Source organism: Castor canadensis, chromosome 11 (genome assembly GCF_047511655.1).
Source record: "Castor canadensis chromosome 11, mCasCan1.hap1v2, whole genome shotgun sequence".
Classification (NCBI taxonomy): Eukaryota; Metazoa; Chordata; class Mammalia; order Rodentia; family Castoridae; genus Castor; species Castor canadensis.
Window position 1 is genome coordinate 134,630,275 of NC_133396.1, and position 20,244 is coordinate 134,650,518.

The 20,244-nt window shown below is 32.5% G+C and overlaps 1 protein-coding gene across 4 annotated transcripts in view; it reads right to left on the reverse strand.

The window, feature by feature from the left end:
* The window catches only part of Cfh (complement factor H), a 68,458-nt gene that overhangs the window by 10,441 nt on the left and 37,773 nt on the right, over positions 1–20,244 (reverse strand). For 3 of the 4 annotated variants that reach the window (XM_074048729.1, XM_074048730.1, XM_020168558.2), the window contains exons 9-16: positions 18,936–19,112; positions 7,489–7,671; positions 6,094–6,270; positions 4,812–4,988; positions 3,863–4,045; positions 3,580–3,759; positions 1,003–1,179; positions 47–229 (exon numbers count right to left, since the gene is read on the reverse strand). In XM_074048729.1, the coding sequence (XP_073904830.1) occupies positions 47–229; positions 1,003–1,179; positions 3,580–3,759; positions 3,863–4,045; positions 4,812–4,988; positions 6,094–6,270; positions 7,489–7,671; positions 18,936–19,112 (1,437 nt within the window). Of the gene's footprint in view, positions 1–46; positions 230–1,002; positions 1,180–1,212; positions 3,165–3,579; positions 3,760–3,862; positions 4,046–4,811; positions 4,989–6,093; positions 6,271–7,488; positions 7,672–18,935; positions 19,113–20,244 lie in introns of those variants that run through there. The other variant, XM_074048731.1, reaches the window with a different exon arrangement.

Here is a 20,244-nt window from a genome sequence, read left to right on the forward strand (position 1 = left end):
GGATTAGTAACAGAGAACATTATAAAACAAATTGTGCGATACTGACCAACACAACGTGGTATTGACTGCCACCTTCCATCTTTGCACACAATCTCTTCTGTTTGTTGAGTAAGATAATTTTCTTGGCAAAGAATTGATACTTTTTCTCCATCCTTATATTTCACTGTAGTTGTCATAATGTGAGCATTAGGGATCTGAGGTGGAGGTGGGCATGAATCCAATTCTACCTCTAGAAAATGTTAAAATTAGGTTTCTTTATTTAAGAAAATCATAATTTAAAACATCTAAACAGTGATTTTTAAAAACCAGAATATGTAGTAGCTATGAAACATAAAGGACCATAAGATAATATTCATAAGGTAATGTTTATATACGTTATATGTTTCCACTTTTATATAGCAGTTTAATATCTATTCTTAGGGTTCCTTTGTAGCTGTTTCCATTTATTCTTTCTTTAAGCAATCTTCCATAAATTATTTCAAATATCTAAATGTATTTCAAATCAAATGTATTAAGATTAGATTAAAATCCTCATGAGATAGTCTACCAATAGAAGCTGATTAGCAAGCAGAAAATTTATATTATACTTAGTTAATAATCAATTAGAGTGACTGTTGGCCAACGTATGTTTCCAAGTGATTTCTAGCATGCTACTAAAAGTTTGAGCTCACCTGGGCCTACTGTTTACTAGCTTACCTGCACTATTTACAGATGTATAAATAATTAGTTTGCTCTTGTGTCTGAACCTCAATGAAACTGAGACACTCGGACCTATCTTAGTAGTTCATAATGCACCATTTTGCCTGGCTTGCTTTTAAGAGAGGGTGTCTCTAACTTTTTCTTGTCCTGGGTTTGCCTTGAACCACCATCCTCCTATATCTGTCTCTTAGATTACAGGCATGAGGACACCTATTTCCTCATTTATGTTGCTAAATATTTTGACATATTTTCAATGCAGTGAGAAAAACAATAAAACACGGAAAACAAAAAACATGAATTTACTTGTGCATGTCGGTTCAGGATCCCATCTTCCATTTATGCAGATTGAGTATTCATATTCTTGCTTTCCTCTGCATTTGTAACTTATGTTAAAGTTATGAACAAATTCATTCCTATCCAACTGACTACCTTCATGTGCAATTGACCTTGGTGCTCCACACTTCTCAAGTTGATCTGTTGCTGTAAAATGAAAAGACCAATTGCAAGAAGAAAGGTAACTATTACATAAAAATAGCCATAGTCAATGTATAATGAAACTGACTATTATGCCTATAAATTCCAACAACCAAATTATTCCTGGCAACAATTCATAAGGTAACCTGTTATATATGAACATGTCTCATGTCCAGTCTTTGAAATATCAGACAATATCTGTGATGGAAATATTTTGTACTTTGGTATCTGGAAGAGCAAAAGTGGTTCACTTTCTTTGATGATCTCCATAATGAATAATTATCACATGACAAAATTTGGTCCCATACATGAAATCTCTGTGAATATTCAGCATTCACATTCATGATCTTCCAATTTGTACACATCTTACATTATTTTAATGTATGATCCCAAAATATTAAAATGAAACACCATCTATGGGGATAGAATATAAGATGTTGGTAGTTTAAACATGTGTTCTTGGAAATAATATAATAAGAAAAATACATCTGACATATAGATATCTAAGCAGATTTTTATATCACTATCAGAGACTGAGAGAAAAATTGAAATTATATTTTGTTTTTTATTTGTTTTATTTGTCTTCCTTTTTTCTTTTTGTGATAACTTGATTTCTTTATATATATACATAGAGGCTTTGAGAAGTTGTTTTATATGCCAGATCATCTTATAACCCATTATCATTTGATAAATATCACTATAGTAAAATTATGCTGGCTCTGTTAGGAATTAAATATGGACTATATATTTTTTAAAATATTATGTATTTCACTTACTCAGTGAAGAAAAGAATTCTTCTTGAATTTGATAAAATATCAGTGTATGTCCTTGAAAATATTTTTTAATGATGTGAATTGTAGAGTCAAGTGAGTATAAGCAGAGCAAAAAGAAGTAATTAGCCAAAGCTCAGTAATGATTTTGTAAACTAACCTTAAAAGTAATAAACTGAGCTATATCAAAGCATACTAAAAACTTGAGAATTAGTCCCATCCTTAGGCATGGTCCAGAGTGTCCAGGAAGACAAAGCCTGATGTTCTACAAGAGGTGGTGAGTCAAGGCAGATCTATGGCCAAGGGGAATGGTGGTGGTTGTGGCTGTGTCTTGTGATTGATTTGTCTCTGAAAGGATTTCTTTGTTTATTGGGTAAAAGTAAACATATCAAGAAGTGTGAGAAATTTAGACTAGTGGAAGATATAAAGTGAATACTGAAGATAAAATTGAAGTATATTCTATTATAGCTGGAAAGAGATTATAAGAAACTGGGTACAGATTAACCACAGGAAGGAAAATTCTAAGATGAGAATAAATAATAATTAAGCACAGTTTTTATATAATATAGAATGAAGAGTTAAGAGTTTTCATGCCTGATATTATCTTGGGGATTTATCCCAAATGAAATGAGACAAAATCATTTGTCAAGATAGAAAAGAATAATGATGAGTTTAGGTTTTAGAGGATTGAAGGCAATAGTTTTGACAAAGAATGTGCTTAGCAAAAAAGAAAAAGTAAGGGTTAATAAGCAGCAAGAAGTGTTGATTCAACTAATAGATTCTTATCAAATGTCTCCTTGTGCCAGTCAGTCTTATGGTCTTGAGAGTGAATCTATCATCGACCAAAGCAGGTATAAAATCCCGTCCCCAAGGAGCTTGACATTTTCCTGGGATTAATTCATCTTTAGAAACCTAGTGAATAAGTAAAATTGGATGTCCAGGACTATCTGAATGAAAGACCCAGGAAGCTCTAGGAAAGAAATATAAAGGAAAAGTGAACGCAGGCCTTCAAGATCCTTCTTGGCACTCATCAGGACTGGATCCCCAAGAAGGCAGTGTGTTTCACTGGCAGAGTGAAGTCCATCCATGAGATCTGTTTCTTGGCCCAATCCCAGACATCCTCATATCCTGATGGAAAGGGTCTGCCCACCTGCTCTGCAGCATACTTATTTCAGTCGGCTACGTTTGAAACAAACTGAGGATTTATCCTTGTTAGAAACTCTGAGAGAAGAAATATTCCAAGGGAGAGTAGTAAGTATTTTGTAGACTTCATTTTTTTACATCCAGAGACTGAAAGAGTGTCATATAATAACAGCAATGGTACTTATATTTTTTGGTAATTAGTATTCATGTTTTAATCACATAATAATTTATAAGTTAAATCCAACTTTTCACTTTTTACCCTGTGAAGATAATTAATACTAATATCGGGGATAGATTTAAAATTCTGTTGGTAGTTTTAGCTTTCTAAAGTTGCTGCTGACACATATTGAATTATAAACATTAAAAGTTTGGCTTCATTATAATCTACCACTAGATATTTCAAGAACATCACTAAATTTAAAAATATAGTTGTAAATTCTTTTGCAGTGAAATGACTGAACGTTAAACGTTGAGTTGAGAACGGTGTTCTCACCAATGCATTGAGGAAGTTGGGACCATGTCCCACTAACACACGTGATTGAGCTGTGTCCAATCATTGTGAAGGTCTCCGTGCAGTTGAACACGACTGAATCTCCATGGTGATGGGGAGGGGCAGCGGGCTGTGCGTAGCCATGCTCAAGTTCAGGGATGTCTCCACATGTTCTCTCCTCCTCTGTGCAAATTTCACACAAATATGATTATGATTAAAATGCAATGTGCATGCTAAGTGAATGCAAAAGTGTTTACTTAAGCTTAAGTACTCGTGTTTTAATTACCAATACATATTGGCATGGTTGTCCACTCTCCATCAACACATTGAATTTTATTTGGTCCTTTTATCAGAAGTCTAGGATCGCAGCTATATTCCACAATTTCACTGTGTCCGTATACTTCTTTCTTCACTCCTTTAACTTTCCCTTTGAGGAGTTCAGGAGGATGACCACATGACTGTACTTGATCTACAGCAGAAATACTGTGTAAATGAGGGTAGCATTGTCCATTTTTTGCAATCCACTTAAAAATGGAAAGATTTTTCTCTTTCAGTGTATTTATCTTATAATTTATTATATCTCTTAATGGAAGAAAAAAAGAATATTTACCTCAGACTCTTGTTTTCTAGTTACAGTATTTGTATTGAAGTAGCACTGCAATTATTTTTAAGTCTACAAATATGTTCAATAATCTAGACAGTTTAAGAATGCATGGAACTCTTATCAAATGTGGTTGTTTAAATTATATTAATTTTTATATTCCATGGTAATATTTTATATTTTATAGCTCTTGGAAAAAGTGTCAACACTGAAGCAAGCACTTGATTAATATATTTAAATTTGATAAAGACTACTAAATTAAGTATAAGTTGCTTAAATACTGTTTAAACACATTCAATGAAATGTGAGGTAAATACCCTGCTATATAAAGTGTCCAATGTTAATTAATGGCAGCAATATAGGCAAACTAAAAAGTAACAAAAGTCTCTCTAATTTTAGCCTCCATATTTGTATGTATAAATACGCCCAATTCATACTTCAGAAGCAACTGATGTTCACTTCTTAAATAAATAAATCTGTGGTTTGTACAACCCAGCACAAGTCCTTCATGGACATATCTCTGACCTAATGCATTAGATTGCAGACACACAAAGACAACAGAAAGTTAAGAGAAGAAAAAGGTTTATTTTCAAAAATCAAATTCTTGTTTCATCAATTTTAAGAAAATATTCACCTTTACATATTGGGAGTTTAGGGGACCATCCAAAGTGGTAACATTGCACTGAATCTGGTCCAACTCTTATGAGTCCTGGTCGGCAGGAGAATTTCAACACATCTCCAACTTTATATTTTTCTTTCTTGGGATCAGCAACTAAGTATTTTTCCATTTTGGGAATCCTGCATTCTCTTTCTTAAATAAATGAAATAATATATTGAGATTATATAATTAATCATTGCTGAATAAATGTCATATTTGTCATATCAAAATGAGGTGTCCCTGGGCAGCTCTACCATAATATGTCCAAGTTATAAATTGTGATATTCCTTCCAAAGTGTTATATCTCAACACCAATGTACAAAAATGGCTTTACCATTTACTGAAATGCTTATGAAAATATTGAAAGTAAACATGTGAGTCCCTTGACGTCTCACTCTTTCTCACATCAACACTGAGGACCTACCTGTACCGTCCACCATGAAAGTTTATCCCAAACCTGTCTTCTGCTCTTCATGTGCACAGCCATCATTCTACCTCAATCTCAATTCTTACTCAACACAGACTCCTTACTTTGTATTTGGACCACCAAAGCACAGCATTCAGAAAACCTCCCCACAAAACTTTCAAATATATACACCAAACTATATAATGTCTTTCCTTTAAACCCTTCTATGGCTTTTCATCAAACATAAAATGAATCCAAATGCTAATGTGACCTGAACTAAACTGGATACTTTTTCTCTTCTATTAGCTCATACAATTCTTCCACATCTTGATTGGAATCCACTCATCCTATGTTTTCCAAATACTGTTTTCAAAGCTTTGCACACATTATTCCTTTAGCTTGGAATAGCCTACAAATTCTCATTTCCCCACATATTCAACCCCTCCTAAAACCTGAGGAAACAGACAATTTATTCTTAAACATAAAAGAGAGTCTTGGGTAGGAGCCACTAGTTTAATGCATTTTTCTCTTTTTTTGTGTGTTTGTTTTTTGAGGTTGGGGGTCTTGCTATTGCAGCCCAGGCTGGCTTTGAACTTGGGATCCTCCTGTCCCAGCTTCTCAAGTGCTACTATTGCAGGTGTGTGCCACCATGTGTGGCTAATGCATTGTTTTAAAAATACATTGTTTTAAAACACACCCTCTTCTAGTTTTCATTAACTGAGAAAGTAGACGTTCTTATTATTCATTTTCAAATGTCATTAGAAAAATTTTGCAAATATTTAAAGTGGAATGGATGTGAATTTATTTTTATCTAGAAAAACAAGTATTCCTGAAAAAACAAACAGAACTTACCATAACACGAGGGCATAGCAGACCATCCATCATTTTCACATACTATGGAGCCTTTGCTACGTTTAAATTTGTTTTCATATCCAACAAAGCATTCATAGTTCAACTTGTCATTGAGTTTAAACCACGTGCTGTTACTTTTGGTTTTAGCATTCTCAAATACTGGCATGTCACACGATTCTAATACACAATAAAATTGAGTATTTCATTTTTAAGGTAATTTAATGGACAATATGAGGAATTTTCACACCAAGAACAAAAAACTTTATTGATTAGTATGTGCTAACAAATCAAGCACTGTATAAAAATAATGTAAGACCAATGATAAATCATTGCCTGGAATTGTTACTATAAGTGAAAAACATGTTGCTGCATAATCTTTTTCCCATCACCTACAGCCTCTGAAAATTTTACTTAAATAACAATTTTCTCAATTCACTTATGCATTCATTACATACTAATAATAAAATAAGACATCACAAATGGATCTTACTCTTTTTAGGAAAGTATAATAACATTTTGTGAATTAAGATACCAGACATTAGTTATTGTGGCATATAGGAAAGAATGGGTTAATTAAACTAAAATTTTGATGCATTTATCATGTAAAACATTTTCTTTTTTGTAAATAGTCTTATGATGGATTATTGATCATAATTTAATATAAAGTGATCCTTATATACATCACCTGTCTTTATCTGTCTTTACCTAGGCACTGTAGTAAGTATAGAAGTTGAAAAAAATAGGAATTTAAACAGTAGGTTTGAATATCTGAAATAGTCATCTCATATAAAGTATGATAAATAGAAGTTCAAAATTATCACTGACTGGCTTTCTGATGAGAAAACTTGAACTAATAATTCTTTTTAAATCTTCGTTAACTTTTAGGTAGTATTGCAGGGAAATCTTTCATTAAAGCAAAGATTAGTAGCACCTAAAAACATTTCTTTTTTCCAATATCTAGATGTTTATGAAGATTTCCTAAGAAAGATTCCCTAAGAGGGAAGATATTCAGAAGTGGACATATCTTATGATATCAAACATAAAGTACAGAGGTAAAACAGTTATGACATTATACATCATGGACTCATAACTTATGATATTAGTTTTATATCTAGGAGCAAAAAAAGAATGATAATTTAAAACACAGGGACATATAACTGTTGCAGAGGTCTCCAGTAAAAATAAATGAGTTTACACAGAGTACACATAAAGCTCCCTAACTAGTTTCTAAATCATAGGATCCTTAGAGCTGAAAAAGGGAAAATGTACTAATATTCCACAATACTAGTAATTAGTCTTAAAAGGAAAAATGATTTAGTTACATTTTCAAGAAAGAATAAAGCAAAACTTTTGTACGTTATGAGAATAATGACAGTAATATAATAAATTACTCACTAATGCATGAGGGCTGAGCTGACCATCCACTTTGCAGACATGTAATTGATCCTGATGTTTTACCATCAGCTGTTATATATCCTGGCTTACATTTATATTCCGTCTGTTTATTTACGGCATATATAAAATCATATTCAGAAAGAAACCCATTCTCAATTTCTATATCTGATTTTGAACATGTTTCTAAAATGGAAATGAGCAAGGAAAACATGAGAACATGTTCAATACCATTTTTAAGTACTCATATATTATTACAATATAAAAATGAGCCATAAAAAATAGAATAGTCATAATCATTTATGTATTGTGCCAAAGAAAACAAGCTATGACTTTCCAAAGATATCTCAATATCATTTATGAAATTTTTTTGTGACAAAGAAATACAGAACACTCATAATCCCTTCCAAGAAGTTTTGGAAATTGGTTTGTCTAATGTATCTAGGACTCTAAAGCATGCCAGAAATCAGAAGCACTAAGTTTTCCTGGGAGTTGCTTTAGGTCTGGGAATGGTTTGGATCTCTTAGGCACCTAGAACTCATTTGTCCAGTCGGGTTTCTAGAAATCAGGTGAAGATCTTGGATAATCTATCAATATAGTTGCTTCAAATTTTGGCTCCAAGAGTTTGAAATGTTATAAATGTGTGCTTAAAGCATAACAAGTACAAAAAGTTCAAAGAAAGTGAGAAAGAGTATTGTATTCATCCTTTCAAGTCAAATCATGTATAACTTAACTTGAAACTGGAAATGTAGGCTTCTGTCAGCTACTAGGTTTCTTCCAGAATACAGCTTCATTTAGATATGGGTGAGAAGAAAATCAAGAGAGAACATTAAATATTTTGATTAAATGTTAAGGTGCACATATAAGTAAAATATTGTGTGGTGACACAATCATGCTGAGAAGGAAATTTGTAACCAAACAGCTCTAAAAGAAATAAATAAACAATTAAAAATCAATCTTTTTTTATTTAAGAAGTTAGAAAGAAGCAAACCCAACATAATTAAAATTTTTTAAAAAATATAAAGAGAGCAGAAATCAAATAGAAAACAAAAAAGAAAAATTAATAAAGGAAAACTGATTTTTAAAAGAAATTCATTAATACTATAAATACCAGGCAAGAATAATTGAGAAAAACAGAATTCCAGCTATAAAAAATGAGACTGAACTAATTAGTTAAAACAACCTTAACCAGATATTAGAAAGCAAGCATTGTCTGACTGTAATTCTAGAGAAAAAAGAGAAATCCGGTGACAAAATGACTTTGTGTTTGGAGGAACTTTCCAGAACACAGCACAGAAGGGAAGAATCCAAGAAGAAAATGGCAGTTTTTTTTTTTAAAAGAACTCAAATCCAGCAAGTCAAAGAAAAGCGATTAGGGTCACTAGAATTTGCAGCGCAAAAAACAGGAGAGGAAGAAGCCACTGAATAAGAGCTCTGGAAATGTGTACCTAGTCCCCTTGATTCCTTGGCTGAATGCTGAGATAACATAGTGTGGGACAAAACATGAGACCAGGTGAAGAATCAACCAGAGGCAAATGACTGCTAGAGAATAGCAGGGTCAGATTCCCTAAGTACCCACAACACGGGGAAACATTCAAACTTGGACACAGTGGAAGGTAACTTGACTGTCCAGATCATTCAGAAAGACCACAAAAGAGGCCATAAAAGTATTCCAATTAATTAGCCCTATAGTAAAGGCTCCCCTAGCCACTGTTCATGTAATTTCAAAAGGATCAATTTAAAATTGATCAAACAAATGTAGTCTTCTTAAAATTTAAAATAGGTTGTCTTCCAGGATTCCAATCTAAAACATTGAGAAATAACAGACATAAAAACCTCCAAGAGAAAACTATTTCCTTAGTCAAAAGATAAGTAGGAATTTAGAGGATAAAAATGTATTTGGTATTATCTACCCCCCAAAAAAAATCAAAAAATTTTTTGGTAATGCCCACCGTTACTCCATCCAATCATCAGTGGATAAATCGCATTCCAAAATCTGTGGAATGACTCCAAAACAGTCTAACCTAAATTAGTTGCACTAAATATCTATATTACAAAGGAATAACATTCTAATCAAGTTCCTTATCTTCTATATGAAGACATTAAAAAGTAGAAGATAGTAAACTTGAAGTGAGCAGATGAAAGGAAGCATAATGGAGCTGAGTTGAATAACAAAGTAGAAAAGTAAAATAAATCATATGTAACATGCATGTACAAAAACAATGAACCCATAGCTGAGTGTGGTGGTATGTTGCTATAATTCCAGCTCCTGAGGAGGTAGAGGTAGGAGAATCACAATCTCATACCAAGGCAAAATTAGCAAGAGATCCTGTCTGAAAAACAAACTAAAGGCAAAATGGTTGGGGTGTGGCTCAAATGGAAGAGTACTTGAAGCCCAGAGTTCAATCCCCAATATTGAAAACAATGAACACAAGTCCTTTTATTGTTTTAGAAAATCCTAACATTGCTAATTTTACCAATGATAGGAATGGCAGTACTATAATTTTCATATTAAAAAATTGGGGGATTAGAAACAGTGTCATATTACTGCTTTCAACAATTTAAGTTAATTAAATTATCACAGGTCACTCAAGAAAAAGTAGATAATATGACATAATTATATTTAGTATAAAAACATGGATTTCGTATAAAATCAACAAAATATATGTAGGATCCACAAAATGTTGCTGTAAGAAATCAAAGATCTAACTAAATACAGATATATCATCTTCAAATTGATTTTAAAAGCTAACCCATTATAATATCAATTCCTCCCAAACTGATCTATAAATCAGGGACAAACACAGCATTTCCTACATAAGGAGGTTACTTTTTTTTTCTTTTTTCTTTTATTATTCATATGTGCATACAAGGCTTGGGTCATTTCTCCCCCCTGCCCCCACCCCCTCCCTTACCACCCACTCCGCCCCCTCCCACTCCCCCCCCTCAATACCCAGCAGAAACTATTTTGCCCTTATCTCTAATTTTGTTGTAGAGAGAGTATAAGCAATAACAGGAAGGGACAAGGGTTTTTGCTGGTTGAGATAAGGATAGCTATACAGGGAGTTGACTCACATTAATTTCCTGTGCGTGGGTGTTACCTTCTAGGTTAATTCTTTTTGATCTCACCTTTTCTCTAGTTCCTGGTCCCCTTTTCCTATTGGCCTCTGTTGCTTTTAAGGTATCTGCTTTAGTTTCTCTGTGTTAAGGGCAACAAATGCTAGCTAGTTTTTTAGGTGTCTTACCTATCCTCACCCCTCCCTTGTGTGCTCTCGCTTTTATCATGTGCTCATAGTCTAATCCCATTGTTGTGTTTGCCCTTGATCTAATGTCCACATATGAGGGAGAACATAAAAGTCACTTGGGAGGCAAAAAACTACAATAACAGAAGAATTCTTCACAATGTTGAGCACTAAGATATATTATCCTAATTTAAGCATTCCTTAATATAGACATATAGACAAATAGCACATTACCCCATTAATATGTTTTGTATTAGTTAAAATTTAATTGTGAAAGAAGAACGAAGTGAGAAGATTCATCATTCTACAAGATTTTAAGCCTTATAAAATATGATGGTAATTAAAATGGCCTGTGATATTGGTGGAAAGACAAACAATACAGTAATGAAAAGAACAGGGAGTCCACAACTAGACTCACATATGGCCGATTGTTATTTTTAACAAAGAATCAAAAATTAGTCAATGGAGAAAGAATAGTCTTTTCACCAAATGGAATTAGAGCAATTGGGCATTCAGATAAGCCTTAACGCATTCCTCATCAAAAAGTAACTCAAAAGTTATCATATATCTAAATACAAAATGTAAGCCTCTAGAAGACTATATGACTTCAGTTTTGAAAAGAAATTTTAGATGACAAAATAAATATAATCCCTAAAATGAATTATATGATACATTGTGTGATATCAAAATTAAAATCTGTTGCTCTATAAAAGACAGTGCTAGAATGAACAATGAAGCTATAAATGGGAGGAAAGTACTTGTAAAATACCTACCTGATAGAGAGTACACTGAAAATATATAAAATATAAATATATATGTATATATATAATAATAACAACAAAGTTCAATAATAACAAAATAAACAACCCAAAGAAAATGGGAAAAAGCTTTAAAAGAAGATATGGAGATGGCAAATGAGCACAGAAAACTATGCTCTTCAGCATTTGCCAGTGAGGAATGAGACACCAACACAGACACCTTAGAACAAGCAATTCAATGGTAAAAATCCTCACCATCTCAAATGATGTCAAGGGTGTAGGGCAAGTTGAATCATACAAACAATGATTATTTGAGTGCAGAAGGTAGTCACTCAGGAAAATAGCTTGCCAATTTCTTATAAGAATAAACATACACTTACCATTGATCCTGCATACCCATTTTTAGGTATTCATCCATGACAAATGAATTTACATCCATACAAAAATACATATGTAAATATATTTCAGAAACATGATTCACAAATGCCAATAAATGGGAAACAACCCAAATCCCCTACAATGGGTGAATGGATTAATAAAAACTATGGCACAATAAAAAATAAACTATCAATAAGATTAACAATAGCAATTATGCTAATTAAAGCAATAATCAAGGGATACATTCTGAATGTTTTCTGTGTCTAATGCTGGAAAAAAAATACCGTTTTTTTCGAGAGCAGATCAATGATTTCCAGGGGATAGGTTGGAGCTGGGTGTGACTCAAAGGGGCAGCACGAGGTAAGTTTTGCAATGACAAAGCCATTATTTATGATACTTTTAAAATATTACATAAAGCTGTACAACAAAAAGTAAAAATAACTTCTCAGTATGTAAAATTTCAGAAAACAGGTACTTGAAATTGTAAAATTTTTTGCTTTAATTAAGGATTTTATATATAGAATACTAATACTCTTCATTCCTTAGTAGATAAATATGGCCAACAAAAATTACTGATGGATGCTGGGGATTGCCTGTGTATTATAGGACACTGAAAAAGTAATATTTTCAGGCACACCAAACACAGCAGCATTAATAATTCAAGTCTCACAAGCCAGGGAAAATTGGTGTTCTGTAATCCATTTGTTAATGTTTTCTTTTCAGTGATTATTTCAAAGAAAACCACTATTGATTTGCACATATGCAGACCACATTCCAATAAGTGTATTTTAATTCCTCTGCTTATCATCACAAATGGTTATGAGATGTTTAGATTTGATTCAATAGAAAAATAATGTGATTTACTGATGAATGAATATATATCATTGACTAATGATGATATCTCAATCTGAAGATCAAGCTAGGACTTGTTAATTACTTGACACCATTGAGTGGCTAAATAACCTTACCAAAGTACAAAGCCTAGCATTATGAGTAAAATTTTTATGAGTAATTTTAGCCAGATGGAATAGCGACATTCCTGAAAAAAGCAAGAAGTTTTTGACAATCCCAGGTCCAAAATCAATGCAAAAAAAGCACACAACTTAATTGAATTGTTTGATATTGGGAGAAATATCATACCAAGGAATACTAGCCTCAGTTAAAAAAAAAATCTTCCAGGGAAAGTAATGACACCATTACATGCCAAATGTAGCTATGGCTCACCTTGCAAGAGATCTTGTAAAGTCTTTTGCTCTCAGTTTCATATGGTGTTGGCTGGAATACACTTTTGGATATGAATTTTTTCACATCTGGTAACTGAAGCAAATTTCTCTACACTATTTATGGATTACAGACTTAACTTAGAATTTCTGGTTATATGTCAAGGAATCCATTTCACTGCAGATACATTTTAACAATGGACTAAGAAACATACTGAACAATGTACTAAAGTCATCATGACCTCAAATGTAGTAGGGTGATCAAAAATTGGATTGTGAAAATTAAATGCCTACTTATTAATTTGGTTGTGTGGAGTGGGTGTGGTTACAGAATGAAAGAATAGCTTGCATGAGTAAATGTGTGTTACAAATCAATATCTGTGAAAATAAAAACCAATCACCTTTTGATAAATCTTTGAATGCGTGGGCAGAACTCCAGAACTTAAACATCTTATATGCTTCTAATTTTTTAAATATTTGCTTTGCTTTATGCTATATACCTTTGACTTGGATTGCCTGTGAGGTATAAAGGAAGTACCTATTGCTAAACATTATATCATGCTAATATCTCTAAGTTTTACAAATAAAATTCCTTAGGTATTAGGAAATGAATTTCTCCTTCTTTCACCTGCATAAACTTGGATTAATTATTTCTACATCTTTCTATAAAGTGAATAGAAATCACTTCATGACCATGTATCACCCACCCCTCTTCCATGAAACTCAGAATGGACAAAAAGAAAAGTATTACCTAGATAGTATATCATATATCTCAATTCTCAGGCTTAACCTTGTAATTCCAACTTTGGTTGGATGGATGAATGAAGGATATATGTTAAAATTAATGCTAAATGAACATAAAGGGGAATATTCTTGAACAAAAGGGAACTTATAGGTGCATAATACAAAAGGAAAAGTTATTATTGCATTGATATCATGTAAAAGACCAAGTCCAAAATAATATATCATAGTTATATGGCTGTATTTACTAATATTCATAAAGTCAAAGCAATTTGACTACAGAAAATGTCCCCTTTGTTTGAAGATGAATGTCAGGATTAGGTAGTGGTGGATTTATTTAAAAATAGTATAATCTCAAAATAGTATAGAACCTCACAATAAGGTTAAATAAGATATTGTAGATAAACATTTGGAAGGACTTAACAGTGCCTTGTCTTGGCTCCAATTTTATAGGTTATTTGTATGATAGGATTTCTTTGGTGGGGAAATGTTACTCTCTTAATGCACATCAGAATTTTGTTCAAGAACAAATCCTCAACTTTGAGCACATGATAAAAGTGAGAGCACACAAGGGAGGGGTGAGGATAGGTAAGACACCTAAACAATTAGCTAGCATTTGTTGCCCTTAACGCAGAGAAACTAAAGCAGATACCTTAAAAGCAACTGAGGCCAACAGGAAAAGGGCACCAGAAACTAGAGAAAAGGTTAGATCAAAAAGAATTAACCTAGAAGGTAACACACACGCACAGGAAATCAATGTGAGTCGATGCCCTGTATAGCTATCCTTATCTCAACCAGCAAAAACCCTTGTTCCTTCCTATTATGGCTTATACTCTCTCTTCAACAAAATAAGAGATAAGGGCAAAATAGTTTCTTCTGGGTATTGGGGGAAAGGGAGAGGAAGGGGGCGGAGTGGGTGGTAAGGGAGGGGGTGGGGGTGGGGGGAGAAATGACCCAAGCCTTGTATGCACATATGAATAATAAAATAAAAAAAAACAGATCCTCAGAACATTGTATAACTAATAAGCTATAGAAAGACATAAAATGTCTATGGAGTGGCTTTCTTATCATATTATCATGTATCAAATATACTAAGACCAGTAAATAAAATTTATTGGAATGCAATCACATTCATTAACTTACTTTAAGGCAACTTCCTGCTTAAATAACAGGGTTGAATAATAACCATAAAAACTGTATGGTCTGAAAAATTCAAAATGTTTATTATCTGTCTTTTATAGAATTTGTGTATTGCTTTATCTGTGCCCTTGCATGTTATCTTAAGCCAGTGGTCCCAAATACTTTCCCCATTCCAAGATCATAATGACATCTACGAAGTCCCTATTGCCATGGGAAGAACAGACTCACAGGGATCAGAACACAGACATATTTGAGGAGGCCATTATTCTATTTTTTACAATTTTAAAACAAAGTTGGAGTACACACATTAAAAGAAGCAAAATAGAATGTGTTGATTTAAGGATAGATAACATACATCTGTGAAAAAGACTAAAAGTCCAGCAAAAGACACACACACACACACACACACACACACACACACACACACACACCTACATTCAACAAAACTTTGGCAAATATGCCACATTCAATGAGCTCAATGAGCAAAAGAATATAATTTCCAATAATTTACTAGAACTGGAAACCCATGTGAAAAATGTAAGTTCCATTTCACACATAAATTAGGTGAAAGTCAATCATTGGCATGGAAGTGACAGTAAATATACAAATTTTCCAAAAAACATCACAGCATATTTTGGCCACATAAGGGTTGACAAAATTGTCCTATATACAGCAAAATATAAATCACAAAAATTGATTGATTTGGCTAGAGGTTTGGCTCAAATGGTAGAGAGCAGCTGCTTCACAAATGTGAAGCCCTCAATTCAAACCCTAACACCCGCAAAACTGATTGATTTACATTTCATTACAAGTTTAAATATATGTTACTAGAAATAAAATGGTATAAACTAGAAGACAAAATACAGAATGTAAGAAAATATGCACAAAACATACATCTAATGAGGGAATTGTATACCAAACATTTAAAGGACCATCACAACAGAATTATAAAACAAACTATTCAATTAAAATGAAAATAATAAAACTTCACAAAAGATATGACAATTACCAATAAGCAAATAAAAATGCACTCACTATTCTTACTAACCCAGGAAATAAAATTAAAACTCAGTGGAACACCATCATAATATAACAGTGTACATATAATCTAAATACAACTATGCAATATGCATGTATAATATAATCCTGACAAAAACTAAACCTAAAACCTGGTCATCATGTTTGTTAGTGAGGACACAAGTCAACTGGAACTCTCATACATTGTTGGTAGGAATGTAAAATGGCCCAATAATCATGAAACTCTATAGGAGAGATTCCATAGATTTAGTCATACACAGACCATATGACCCACCAACTTCACCTTTAGATATGTACCCAAGAGACAGTAAATATATGCTTATCCAAAGACTTATGTTCAAATGTTCATCAGCAGTTCAATTATAATTTCAAAAAATATTAAAATAGTCCAAATGCTTATCTATCATGAAATAGGCACCGAAATTCTAATATATCCATATGGAGGTATATTACTACACAATGAAATAAAATGAGTTACAGATGCAAGCAACAACACAGAAGACTGTCAGATAATTTGCTAAAAATCAAAATCAGGTAGAATACATATTATATAAATCTTTTGATATGAAGTTGTAGGAGACAAAACTAATTTATAACAACAAAAAGAGCACTGATTACCTAGGATGGTGGAGTTCAGGGCAGATTGAACAGAAAGGGCACCAAAGAACTTCCTCAGAAGATTAACATTTTTTCTAGATTGATTGGGTTTGTAGTTATAAAAACATACTCATTTATGTAGTCATTGGCCCACACACTTAATATATGTGAATTTTATTACATATAACTCATTCCTGAATAGGGGTAATTTTAAAGAAATGGCACTTGGAAATTAAACTTATAGCTATCAAAACTTTAAATGTTGTTGAGTTACTTGGAAAAAAGTCAAAGCAATCTGAATATAATTTATAAAGTGAAAAAATGTAGAAATATAAGAAAAATACTATGTTCAAAACAAATTAAACCAAGTAACACAGATTACAGATATAAATAATATAGAAGTAGCTGTAATAAACTAGCAAAACTGTCATTTCTTTAGCAAAATCAGAGAGCAGGCGGGTGCAACAGGTCTTGGCTGAGGGGTTTGACAGCAGTGTGGGGGATAGGAGGTGGAGAAAGGCTGTAGGAGGGTGAGTATGTTGCAAATATCATGTACACATGGATGTAAATGGGAAAATTAGACCTGTTGAAACTATTCCATGAATGGGGGGAGAGGAGCATAAAGGAGAATGGTGGAGGGAGTGAATTCAAGTACGAAATATTTGATATATTGTAAGAACCTTTGTAAATGCCACAATGTACCCTAGCATAACAATAAAATAAAACAGAATATATAAAATGAAGAATATATACACAAACAGTGCTAAGGAAAGATTATCAAATAAAAGCTCATTGCAGAGTTTAGGTAGGTCAATGATATAAATCTTGTGAAAGCTCAGATCATCAAAGATAAGAAAGAAATTTCATGGAGCTTAAATAAATAGTAAACATGTTCTCTAAAAATAGAGCTCACAAAGCTGAAAGCTTCTTGTCAGCAAAAATTTGTCAAGCAATTAAAAATGTCTAAAAATAAGAAATATACCCCATCTAAAGCTGAACATCATAAAGTTGTGGATTCTCCATAAATTATTCTAGAGATCCAACATGATTTCATCAGAATCTAAGTAATGGAAATTGATAGAGATCAAAGTCCTGCCTCCTCCAAAATGAGACTAATTAACAAAAAAGATTAGGGTGAAAGCTCCTAATTAGATATCCGTACATGTAAATTTACTCTAACTATGATAGAGGATTATACAACATGAGTTGAAAAATTATAAACTAAATATTGCAAAATAGAATACACAGAGTAACAGTCATGGCAGTGAGACCCATGGTATATGAGACAGATGCTATATTAGATAATGGATATGTGGGGCTTCCCACACTTTTTATTAAAAAACTGATTATTATTGTGTATAAAAATGTAATCCAAAGGAGAGGGTGGGGGCAGGGAGAGAAATGACCCAAACAATGTATGCACATGTGAATAAATGAATTTTAAAAAATCCAAAGGAATTAAAACTATGAAAAAGAAAGACAAAATATTATGATTTTTAAAATTAAAAGTATAATGTCTCTATATTCCTGAAGAACTATTACTTTAAAAAGACATAAAAACATTAATTGCAAAACAAATTGATAAATTTATAGTAAAATACACAACTGGTAAGCCACAAATATGAAGAACACATCTGAAATGATGTAATTGAAACACATTTTTATATTTAGAAATACTGATTCTCACAATAAGTACTAAACCTCTAGAAAGATGTTAAGAAAAACATCAAACCACATTTCACAGATTAAAATAATTAACTTACAATTAACTTATGGCTGTAGGCGCTAAACCCAATTCATAATAAAAAATGGATATCAACACTACAGTGTTGTAATATTTTATAGACATTTATTTTGTAAACATTTAAATGTGACATCGGTAGTGAGTATGGAGAACAAGGATGAACTGTAGACGTAAAAATTTGTGAGGACGACCACAAGAGAAATCCTAAATTAGAGCATGCACAGTGTCCAGGAAATCCACTCCCAGTTACACATCAGAGTAATTCATAGACAAAGAGCATGACTGTAAAATGTCATAGCATTTCTTAGACATTTGAGTGACATATGGCTATCACCCTATTTATTTTTAATTCTATTATCATTTATCGTTAAGTGATTAAGCAATTTCAATATATATGTTATTATGACTTAAATATAGTATTCAATTGTACTCTGGAGTAATGCCTACTAATAGGTGCACTCATTTTGATATATGTTTATCAAGAAATCTGTAGATTCTCTTATACACAGTGGAAAAAATAATATGGCTGCTGAGCACATTTGCCACAGTTACTGTAGGTCAGTCTATCTGCTTCTCACAGCAGTGTACTTACTGACACGGACGCATTTGGGAGGAGGGGACCAGCCACTCTCTGCACACACAATTGTGTTCTCCTTGTTGGGAAGACTATAGCCAGTATAGCACTGAACAGTTACAGATTGATCCTGTAAATATGTTCTGGATGAAGATGGAGAAATTCCATTTTCCACATAATTGAAAACACATTGTCCTAAAGAACAAAGAATGATAAAAGAAAACAAGAAGAAAGTAAAACATTAATTTGGTAAAAATGCTAAATTACAAATGTATCTTTAGAATATTTAAATGGATTGCATAGAATTAAAAAATAATGTGAAATTAAGAAAAACTAAAACTATTACCAAATGTTTGCTTTAAAAGGATGCTATTTATCTTTAGTTTTATAATTAAAGCATGTGTAAATGATAAATTATTCTTGCTAAGTCTCTTTTTTTTTCACTGAAATCATACTATAATTCTTCTTTATTGCAAATGGAACCCAATATAACATAATGGAAATAGCCCTACATTATTTTGATTTGTTATGTATACATGATAGATAGATGATACTGACATAGAAATATACAGATGAATTATGTATAATATTCATTCATTATGTTAATTTTGCTAACATTATGTTGAAATGTTTGTATGCATTTCCATGATATATAATGAGCTGTAATTTCCTTGACTTGTAATACCTTTGTCAGTTTTTAATACCAAAAATAGACTATTCATATATGTCTATATGTAGATATAGATATACACACATATACAAATGGAAAAGTTTCACTTTTTTCCCACTATGTAAGACTTAATATAATGACTTTATTTAATATAATCACTTGTTACTAGTGAAATCCTATGGGCATGATGTTTGTGTTGCTTATGAAAGGAGTTAATTATTAACTTCTTAGATTTTTCCAATGTTTGACTTTTATTGTCTTTTCTATGCATTTTAATATTTGTCTAGAATTTGAAGAGTAGAAATAATCAATAATAAGAAAGACATAGCATTTTTGCTAGTTGAGGTAAGGACAGCTATACAGAGAGATTTCTAGCATTGCTTTCATGTATAAATGTGTTACAACCCAGGTTGATTCATCTCTCACTGATCTTTACACTGGTTCCTGATCCCCTTCTCATGTTGACCTCTGTCGCTTTAAGGTTTCTGTATTAATTCCTCTGGACTAAGGACATTAAATGCTTTCATGTTTTGGGTTTTCTATCTAACCCTGTACCTCTCGTATATGTTCTCCCCTTGTCATGCAACCCAAGTCTTACAATATTGCTGTATTTGCCCTAGACCTAAAGACTTGAGATATGATTTTAATAAAGAACTC